This window comes from Prinia subflava, chromosome 15 (assembly GCF_021018805.1).
Source record: "Prinia subflava isolate CZ2003 ecotype Zambia chromosome 15, Cam_Psub_1.2, whole genome shotgun sequence".
Classification (NCBI taxonomy): Eukaryota; Metazoa; Chordata; class Aves; order Passeriformes; family Cisticolidae; genus Prinia; species Prinia subflava.
This window is the reverse complement of record NC_086261.1, coordinates 1,380,001-1,390,844: the sequence shown is the minus strand read 5'-3', so window position 1 is coordinate 1,390,844 and position 10,844 is coordinate 1,380,001. Positions and strand designations below refer to the sequence as shown.

At 42.7% G+C, this 10,844-nt stretch overlaps 1 protein-coding gene across 11 annotated transcripts in view; it reads left to right on the top strand.

Annotated features, from left to right (window-relative positions):
* Positions 1-31: 31 nt before the first annotated feature.
* IQCH (IQ motif containing H) overlaps positions 32-10,844 on the top strand; it is a 52,959-nt gene continuing 42,146 nt past the window's right edge. For 3 of the 11 annotated variants that reach the window (XM_063412998.1, XM_063412997.1, XM_063412989.1), the window contains exons 1-8: positions 396-593; positions 807-923; positions 1,270-1,367; positions 1,675-1,786; positions 3,542-3,664; positions 9,148-9,259; positions 9,946-10,068; positions 10,424-10,638. In XM_063412998.1, coding sequence (XP_063269068.1) covers positions 834-923; positions 1,270-1,367; positions 1,675-1,786; positions 3,542-3,664; positions 9,148-9,259; positions 9,946-10,068; positions 10,424-10,638 — 873 coding nt within the window. In that variant the 5' untranslated portion in view covers positions 396-593; positions 807-833. Of the gene's footprint in view, positions 154-394; positions 594-806; positions 924-1,269; positions 1,368-1,674; positions 1,787-3,541; positions 3,665-9,089; positions 9,260-9,945; positions 10,069-10,423; positions 10,639-10,844 lie in introns of those variants that run through there. The other 8 variants (XM_063412990.1, XM_063412996.1, XM_063412995.1 and 5 more) reach the window with 8 other exon arrangements.

The following is a 10,844-nucleotide window of genomic DNA, read 5'->3' as shown; positions in this document are numbered from 1 at the left end:
GCGGGACCGGGCGGAGCGCGGGTTCGGCCCCGCTGGATGCGCTGTCCCCCCCCACCTGCGGCGGGGCGGATGGTGCGGCCCGGCCGGCGCGTCCCGTTGCCGGGTGCGGCGGTGCCGCCATGGCCGCGACCGGAGCGGGGCTGCCACGGGCGGGTGGGTCCGGACAGCGCCGGGACCGGCACCTCCCTCCCCGGACCCGCCTCTCCTGCCCCGGCAGAGCAGTCGCGGCACCCCGGGTTATCCCTCAGCACCCCGGGTCACCCCTCGGCTGAGGCGCGGCGCGCCCGGTCCTGCTGAGGGGATGCGGGATGCGCGGGGTTCGGCCCTGCCTGAGGGGCAGCGGCTGGCGCGTGTGGGAGCAGGGCTCGGGCTGTGAACACTGCGGGCTTTGAGACCTCGGAGGCTTTTAGTTAACGTAAATACAGGAGTTTGACATGGGTTGGGATGCTCTCCTCACAGGCTGCCTGGAGTTCCTGTCTCTCGTTAAGGTTTTTGAGAGCCCTGCCCCGTGAAACCACCTGTGCCACGCGTGTGAGGAACTTCATTCCTTCAGCGGAGAATCTCACTCCTGAAGTTTGTCACTGCTTTGTGAGGTTTGTTTTAAAATGTAGTTTTGTCAGCTTTTCTGCAATCAGCGACTTCAAGTTATTGGCTTTGTGTTCTCTGATTTATAATAGTACAGAAGTATGGGAGGTCACATGGATCTTTCTTTCCTGTATTTAGGAATAACTTAATTTGAATTAAATCCTACCTAACCCCATGGGGTTTGGTTACAGGTATAATTTCTGTTCTAATTTGCTTTTTAGATTCAAGAAGACCTTCAGAAGCTCAAAATGGAAAAAACCAACTTGAAAGGCAATGCAGAATCTGTGGATATTTGTGACCTCAGAAAAGCCACTGAAAGGACTGAACTTGGGCTGAGAGTAAGTAAAATAGAACAGATCCAGAGAATGATTCTGTTTTTTAAATCTGTGTTAATATTTCTCTTGGGCCACTTATTTGTTGTCTTGCAAGATCCCTTCCCAGTCAGCAACTGGTGAGATCATTCAGACGTTACAGTTCAGAGTGATGGTTCCCTTTTTTGGGTCATCACAATTAACTGATCTTGTGCCATCACCCAAAATCAGATTTTGAGTCTGACAAAGGCACAAAGTTTATCAACTTTTCAGTCAAGCAAAGACCTGGATTGCTTAATGAACTGAGTTAAATAAAGTTAATATCTCTCATATCTCTGTAATAGGCTAAACATATTTTTTTCCCCTCTAACAGAAATACGCTGAAAAATATTTAAATGTTATAGATGGCCAAGAGTTAACTCTTTCCTCAGCTGGTAATAAAGAAGTAAATTCCAAAGAGCCCCCTAAGTGGTAAGTGAAACAGATGTTTTATTGCAGCAAGACACAAAAACTGAGGTGACATGATCGTGTAAAGCAAATGGGAGTATTGACTTAGAAAAAGCTAGTTTAGTCATTTCCTATTCTAAGTTAAAAAAAAAGGTAAATGCAATTCTAAGTGGCTCCAGCAGTGGTATGCTAACTCCCGTGCTTTTACTTTTGCTAAGCGCAAATTTAAATAAAAATAGTAATTTGGGTAGAACTGGATGAAAGCAGAGTGGGTTCAACAGGTAAAATCCAAGTAATTTTTGGGCTCCTCGCTGCCTGTTTCTCTCCCAAGCAGGAATCCTCCTTTTGGTGCCTGTGAGCAGCAGCTGCTGTTGCCACCAGTTGAACCCCTGAGTGTCCAGAGGTGCAGCAAACCAGCCCCAGGCGTGTGCCAGGACCCTCAGGTCTGAAATCACCCCCTGATTGTTCTGCCAGAGCCCTCAGGTCTGAAATCACCCCCCCGATTGTTCTGCCAGGGCCCTCAGGTCTGAAATCACCCCCTGCTTGTTCTGCCAGGACCCTCAGGTCTGAAATCACCCCCTGCTTGTTCTGCCAGGGCCCTCAGGTCTGAAATCACCCCCCGATTGTTCTGCCAGGGCCCTCAGGTCTGAAATCACCCCCTGACTGTTCTGCCAGGACCCTCAGGTCTGAAATCACCCCCCGATTGTTCTGCCAGAGCCCTCAGGTCTGAAATCACCCCCCGATTGTTCTGCCAGGGCCCTCAGGTCTGAAATCACCCCCCGATTGTTCTGCCAGGATCCTCAGGTCTGAAATCACCCCCTGATTGTTCTGCCAGGGCCCTCAGGTCTGAAATCACCCCCTGCTTGTTCTGCCAGGACCCTCAGGTCTGAAATCACCCCCCGATTGTTCTGCCAGGGCCCTCAGGTCTGAAATCACCCCCCGATTGTTCTGCCAGGGCCACATTCCAGGGGTGTTTGGTGTCTTGTGCATCCCATAACGCTCTGCCTGCCCGTGGATTCAGGTCTGGTAACACCACATGGCTAAAAGTGTTAAAAAATCCTCAGCAGAAGGAGCAGCTGAGACAGGAACCTTCTCCCAGCCCAGGACAACATTTAATTGGGAAAAATTCCAGTGTCACCCATGTAGGTGTGGAATTGGCACTTCCCACTCATCCAAGCTGTCAAAGCCACTTTTATCAGGTGTTTTCCTGTTAATAATTCCAATTCTTGTTATCCTCCGTGGCACTTTCCCTCCCTGCATTGATCATTTCCCTGTCATGAGTGAAGATTTTGCATTGGGAATCATCTCCTGTTTTAATTGAAAGGTGCTCAATTCCCCCCAATTGTATTTTTTTAATAGCACCAGCACTTTCCTCCCTGCATAACGGTGTGTTATAGTCATAAAATAAATACCACAAAAGCACTGATGAGGTGAAAATTGAACTTTCTGTCTCTGTGCAGCCATGTGGGTAAAAGAGTAATTGGCTTGGATAATAACTTGTGTTCTTACAACCCCAAATCTAAATGAGCATCTCATTGATACATCTGCTTGTAATTACCATCGAAAGAAGAGAGAATACATAGTGCAGATAAATAAATTAAACCATTTTTAGTGCTTTCAGAAAGTAACAGTCATTCAGTAGTTCAAGTACACATCTAATGATTCTTGAACTTTTTATGGCATATTTTATTTGTAAAAAATGGAGTTTTCCTGGATTTATTTTTATGTTTATACATTAGAATATACACGAAAATACCTTCAACTTAAGAAGCTTCTGCTGTAATAAAAACCACAGGGCATCCCTCTGGGTTTTATAGGTATACTTTAGGTGTTTCTTCTAACAAGAAGAAACTTGTGAAGTCATCTTCTGTCCACTGGGATTTAAATCATCATGGTTTTTATTAGCAGAATACTGGAACTCATTCCATGCAGATCACAGAGTGCATTAAGAACTATGTGTTAATTCTGATTACTATCAGGGTTTTTAAATTCCTCATTTACTAATAATCAAGTGCTGTGCCTGCATTGAGTCAATGTTCTGGTCCAGCAGGGCAGTGATTCCCTCTTCTGTGTGGAGTCAAATAATATTAATTTTTACCATCATTTTTGCAAGTTTACAACATGTTAGCCAGTTTCTGCCTCTAAACTCTTCAGCCCCAGTGCAGTTATTTTAAAATTATCCCAATTCTATATTTCAGCAGCAGGTGGAAATGGATTTTAAAATTGTGCTTGACCCAGAGAACATGGATAATAAAGCTGGTTTAAAACATCCAAATGATGAGACCAGGCTGCCACTTATAACTAAGAAAAAGTCTGCTCCTGTAAGTAACTTTTATTATTTTATGGGTTTATTACATGCATTGTTTTGCACTATTACAGTTAATATTTATCAGTCCTGAATAAAATATCTACATGAAATTAATTTCTTCATAATTTTCTGCTTTTTGACATGGGTGTTCAAAGATCAAAACCTTTTAAGTGATAATACTGGGGAAAAGAAATCTGAAATGTAACAGGTTTATGTCCCAAGATCCCAGCCCACCAAAAATATGAATATACATGGATTGTGCATGGTCAGTAATCTCAGGAAAATCAGGCAGAGGAGAGGAACTGGAGCTTGGGGAATTCTGGATGTCACCCAAAGAAGGAAGGATTAAAAGCCCATTTTTCTCTCTGCTCTGGGAGTGTTCAAATTGTACAAGATGAAGTTTTGATTTTTCCAAATTTCCCTCCTGCAACTGCAAATTTCTGTTCTGCTGCCAATTCTGAGATTGTTCTGCAGCAACTGAATGTAAAGATATTTTTAGCAAAGAATGCTTTAGGAAAAAAAAAGAGTAGGCACAGCCATCCCTCCAAAAAATCAATTAAGTTCACAAATTTAGCTCAGCACTGTGGTCCACACAGTCTCAATGGGGATGCTCTTCAGAAATTTAATTTATGTGACAGAAGCATCCTGCAGCCAGGCCAGTGCTCCAGGAGAGATTCCGGGGTGTTTGCTTTTAAACAACATAAAGGCAATCTGTGAATGGCACAGTTGTGAGCTGCCACGTATAAAAAATGATTTTTTTGGGAAGCTGTTGCCCAGACTAAGAGGTGATTTGTCTAACCCTGTGATAATAGAGTTAATTAGAAAGAAGCATCATGGCTAATAGCTTTTTAGAACCACTCTAAAACACTCACAGAGAGGAATGTTATCCGACTGCAGAGAGCCATGTGTTTTACCACTCTCCCTGAAACATGCACTGAGCACACAAAACTTATTGGGGACTTAAATTATAACCATTTAATGTGAATTACTTGGGCTCCCAGATACATATTTACAGTAGCTGAGGAGCTGACAGGCTTAAAAAGCAAGCAGATATTTCCTCTCTGATTTATTCTCTTAAAGTTTTCAACTCTTGGGGCACAGTGTGTGGTTTGGCACGTCCTGCCTTGGCTGGCTGTAAAAAAAAACCTGCAAAAATCCACTGCTGAGACTTGTTTGTTGTTAAAGGTGGTGTCCACCACCGCTTAAAGGATGGATTTTATGTGATCCATAGGAGCTAATTTGATTTAATTCGGATAAAATCGGGATTGAAGCGGCGGCGGGAATGGGCGGGCCGGCAGGGGGCGCTGTCCGTACGCGCACGTCCCTCAGGCGCCCGCGGGGTCAACGAGCGGCTCCCCCCGAAAAAAATTAAAAATCCTTGGAAAAATCACCCTCACCCCAGTAAATTAAAAACTAATTGCTCGTCTCGCGCCGTTCGGGCGTGTTCCAGGAGTTTTCAGGCAGGTTGAAAGCGTGGTGAGGTTAAAAAGTCGGGGGTTGAGGTGACCTGAGGGGTCAAGCACAAATCTACCCGGAGTTTTTATTGTCCTGCCATTCGGGTAGTTGGAGAAATTATTAGTCGGGATTTCATTGTTTCAGCAAAAATGATGTCTTTTCTTGCTCTTTTGGTATTATAAAGTTGCTGATGCTGGATTTTATCATAGAAACTAAGAACAATTAAGTGTTGGCCTTTTGGACCTTTTTGGGTCTCATAATAATGCTTCATCCTCTGCAAAGTTCTGTAGGTATTTTAAAATGAGGGCTGTAATTCTGTTTGAAGCACACATTGGGCATCACTTTCTTTTGCAGCCTCTATCTGGATAAGAGATGAAAAATGATGAGTGGATAATTATTAAATATGTATACTTCCCATGGAGTATCCAGCCAAAGGAACAGTAATCTGAATTGCAGCAAAAATAATTCTGATGCACTGCTGCAATGTAGAAAAGATTCACAGCTCTACCTTCTGTTTTTATAGGACTGCTGTTCTGTTATAGAATTATACTGGCACTTTTGGGTCCTTGTTTTCTTATAAATGTATATTATACTGTAAACTTAGGAACCTTTTCATTTATTCATGAGCTAGAATTTAATATGGTGATGATTTCTAGCCTTTATGAGTTGCATCTTATCTAGTGTAGCTCTAATGGTGATGGCAGTGATTCTGGGGCTTTTTTTAAGCTCACTTGTTTGAGCACAACCATTCTAATCATATCTTCAATTATTCATTCTTTATTCAGTACTTGCATGCTGCTAATCATTAATGCTTATCCCAGAAAGTGTATTTGTTTTCAAAATTATAAAGTGAGGCAGGGCAATTCCTTTCATTTCAAGTGACTGGGGAAAGTTGTAGAAGAAATCCAGGTTTTTGGTGCCCCAAACCTGATTGTGTTTTAAACCCAGGCATGTGGCTCTAATCACAGCCAAATCACAGAGTCTGGCAGTGGTGGCAGGATGAGACTTAAACAAATTGATGTCACACTACAGTGAATCAAAAGAAGCTCCTTGCATTTGTATTACGGTGTGTAATCATAATAAGCAGCGCGGTGATTGAATAAAATCCTCCTGTCACTAAAAGTAAAAAGGAAATAATTGGTGAGAGAGAGTTAAGTTAACAGATGAGTGCAGTCAGCATCCTCTCAACCTGGAAATGGGAACGTGAAGGTCACCCCCATCTCTTCTGACAAACGCAGAACGCTTTGTTGGTAAACAAATTAATCTTTTGAAAGGTCACCATTTGTTTGAAGTTTTTCTCCAGCTCTTGTCATCTGGAATTGGAGATTGAGTGTCATTTTGCGAGGCAGGGGTGCATCTCAGCATTCCCTGCCAGACTCGTGCCTGCTGGGGATGCCATGGGCTGCTGGTTTGCAGCTGGCTCTGGGCAGCAGCGCGGGCTCAGCCCTGAATCCCCATCAGCTGCTCCTGCCCGTGCTGCCTGGTGGAAGGTGCAGAACACACTGAGGTTCAGGGCAGTAATTATCTCCCTCAGTCCCTTCTGTGCTGCTGCTGGTGCCCGTTCCAAAGGCAGATGTGGGATTCAGCAGAGCTCTCCCTCTCTTCCCCCTCACACCTGTGAGGAGGAATTCCCGTGGAGCTGCATTGCTGGGAGAGCAGGAGGTCAGCAAAGGGCAAAGCTGCATTTGTCCAAATGTGTGGAAAGCTGACAGCTCACAGCCATCTCTGGTTACTTTAAGAGCTTAAAGAAGGTAAGGATCTGCTGTTAAAGACACCATTCCAATTTTTCCCAATTCATCCTACCTTCTCCAAACCCTTTCCTGACAGTCTCCTGAACGTACTGAAAAGTGACCTTAGCTCCATTGATTTTATTTTGCTGTGCTTCCTCTTTCCCATTATAGAGGGAAGTGCTGTGTCCATCAAATCCTGACAGGAACTTCTTAACAACAAGTATGACAGTTTAGAGAAGATAGATGGAATGATAAATTAATCTGTTATGTCCCTTTTTTCCCATCACTATCAAACCCTCAGATTTGCTGATATTTATTTACCAAATCTCATCTTTCTATCCCTGGTTTGGTACACAATACTCATCTTTTCTCTGTATTTAATACCAGTCTCTGTTTGTTTACTGGAGGAAAAAATACAAATATATTTACCACAAAAAAAAAAAAAAAAAAAAAAAAAAAAAAAAAAAAAAAAAAAAAAAAAAAAACCCAACAAAAAAAGATGTTCTAGTTAAATATTGCTAGGTAAAAAGAAAACAAATCGAGAACTAATCAGAAAAATCCCTGTGGTGTTCCAACAAGTGCCCTATTTAAAATGAAGCAAAAAGAAAAAATAAAGTGGGAGAGGTTTATCCACAGGAGAAAAACACTTTAGAAAGGGTAATAGAATTGTTTTTCTTGTGTCCCAGGTTAATTACACTCAGAAGCACTTGAAATGAAAAAATACTTTTTTAGCACACTCCAAGCATATTTTAAGGCAAGTCAGCCTTGCTCTGCCCTGCAATTTAAGAGCTCCCTTCCAGCCCTGCAAAACTGAATTTTACAAGTGCTCATGATGAAGCAGTGATGTTAAAAGTAAACCTTTCTCTTGCAGGACTAAATATTATTTTTGAAGCCTTACTGTGTTGGCTTAATTTTAGTGACAGTAACTCCCAGAATGGAGAAGCAGTTTGGCAGTTTTGCTTTGGTATCTCCCTGAATTCTTCCAGAGGGAGCCAATGCCAGATGAAGGTGGAAAATGTGGAAGGATTGGGTGGAATTTTCTTGGGGAGCTATTTTGGATCAGCTCCGTGTCCTACTGAATGATGGCACTGGGCAGTGCAAAGGAGAGATTAAATTACATTTTTGTTAACATCACACCTGCCATGGACTTTATAGAAATTAAAGGATGCAGCAAAAAAGAACTAAATATCTATTTCCAATTAAAAAAAAAACAAAACCAAGCCTCCAGGCTGCTTTTGAACTCACACCCTCCACCTGAACTGCTTTTCCTTGTACCTTGTTACATCTCTATGAATACAATGAAAATAAATACATTTCATGTGCTGTTTATCATAATAAAACCTCATAACTGAGATTTAAATTAGGATAAAACTGACCAGCAGTAAAATCAGTGCTGCCTTACTGCTACAGCAGCAACAGTCTGGAAAAAAATCACTGTTTAATTCAATTGCTTGCCTTTTATATGTTTTTGTTGTGGCCTCACCAAACTGCTGGGGCTGAGGTGAGCAGGAAAATGTGGTTTATAATCTCCTTTTCTCAGTATTAAGCCACTTTCATGGCAGCTGGCATCAAGTTAACCTTTGCTCCATGGTTATTGCTGTTCTCCTGGAACACCAGGACGTGAGGATTCATCCAGCTCCATCCTTTGAAACAGGATGCTCCATAATGGCCATAACTGGGATTTCTCTGAAAGGTTCTCTGTGATGATAGAAAGTGCAGATTTTTCTCTCCCTCATCTCTTGTGGGCAGTGTTGTTAGACAAATTGGGAGGAAAGATTGGAACAGTTAATTCTGATCTGTCTCATTTCCCTCTTGAGAGTTCCTTCTCCCTTTCTAGAAGGTTGCTGGGTGCTGTTATTCAATAATTAGGACACAACAGAGCTCTGAGATCCCAGTCTTGGCCTGGATTGTACTAAAAGCTTGATAATCACTCATTAAAAGCTAATATTTTAAAGTGTTTCTTCTTCCTTCTGGTTCCTTGCCTGTGTGTGCATTTTATATTTTTTAACACTGTTCTGTCAAGAAACACTGTATTTACACTACTCTCCTTAAAACTGAGCAAACTTCCTGAGATTCCTCCATTAAATAGTACACAAGACATCAATTAAATTTAATTAACTTTATTTTAAATTACTGAAATAACAACAGCAGACAACACTGTAGCATTTTCACAAGTAATAAAAGGAGTGGTGCACTGTTAAATCTTAATGAAACAGTCACAGCAGAAGTTGTATTTATTATTTATTGCTGCAGGAGTGGAGGAGTGTCTGTAAATCCCAGATGTGCTCAGGGAGGTTCTGTCTCTTCCCAGATGTGCAGCCAGAAGACAGGGAAAGGTCCCCCGGTCACCAACCCCTGGGCTTTGCCTGCCTTTCACTCCCTGGGCTCTGCCTTACCCCTGGGAGAAGGGGACACCCCCAAAGGTGAGTCCCAGGGCACCCCTGGGTGCTGCTGGGCTGCTGTTTGCAGCAGGCAGAAGGGAATTGAATTTCCTGCCACCTCCAGGCTTCCAGGAATTGTGATTTTAACATTGTACAGGGTAGAAATGAACTTTAGGCCACTTGCTGCAGGTGGAGGGTGTGGAGTGTGTCCTGAGCATCATCCTGAGCCACTTCTTAGAACTCACAGGGTCCAGCTGCTGCTGCAAAGAATTCTGTGTGTGGTGGAGGTTCTTGTGTAAATACCAGTCAAACTATTCACGATTAACAGCTGGTTATTAATTGTTCAATCTTAACTAGGCTTGAGCTGTTTTAACAATCAGTTTGTAGTCATAATTACATTATTACATTGTGCTTTGCAAGAGTTAATTCTCATCTATTCTGCATATTAAATTGCATTGTACAAGCATGTAATTATAGATATACAAATACTTCAGAAGAAGCACTGGTGCAATATCTCACATGTATTTATCAATTTTTATAGGCACAGCTCACCTTCCTTCAGTTAAAATATTGACTATTGAAAGATAGAAATCTTTTGTTAAAGAAAACTGAAAGTTTTATAGTGTTGGTGTAGAACTTGGGTCTGCCTTTGCTTAATTCTTTTTTTGTTGCCAAGAATTCCTTTTCATTCCTGGCTGGAATTGTTCAGCAGTGTCATCTCCTTGTAGGTACGCTGAGCCCACAGAGGCTCATCCCTGCAGCAGCACAGAGAGCTCTGCCAGCCCCCCGTGCTGTGTGCACAGCAGCTCCTTTCCCTCAGTTCCCCAGGCAGCACAAGAAATCAGCTCTAGGTGGGTACAAAGCATTGGTAAAAACCTCCAGCTGCATCTCCAGCTCTCAGGTTTTATTTCCAAAGCAAAGATGTGAAGAGCATTCACCAAATTCTGCAAGGCATAGAGCACAGGAAAATCCTGTGTCTTGCAGCTGGGTGGGAATCAGATCTCTTCAACCCTGGGAGGGTTTTCTGTTCATTTCTGGGTTCCTACCTGCACATTTCAAATTTTAAGCACCCGAATCTGAAGCTCTGTTAAGCCATTGGTGCTGTAATTCATGACTCTCACTGATGAGGCCTCAGTTTGCCATGGGATTAAATGAATAACTGAGAACACGTAAATGAAACCTGCAATCCATGTTTTATTTGGACAGGGGAGATCAGTAGCAGGCTGGACCCTGCAAACACAGACACCATCACCCTCCCAAAGCCAAAGGAAGCAATTTGTGGCCCTTCTTCCTCTGGTAAAGGGAACACAGCACCACTCCCATCCAGCAATTCCGTGGTTTTGACACAGAAACTGAAGCCAGGGCGGAGGAATCCAGCTCAGCAGTTGGAATCTGAGGTGAACACTCTCTCTCAGACACAGGTATTTGATGGGATGAATCACTCAGGGAGGGTAATGAGCTTTTAATTCGTGTTTTTAATACTGTCTTCACCAGAGCTGGTTTAGGAAGCGACTGCAAATCACAGGGTGGTTTGAACCACATCCAGTAAATAGTAAATATTGAAATAGAATAACAAATACTTTGTGTATTCCCAATTTCTGTTCTTTCAAGTCTGCTACCTAAATTT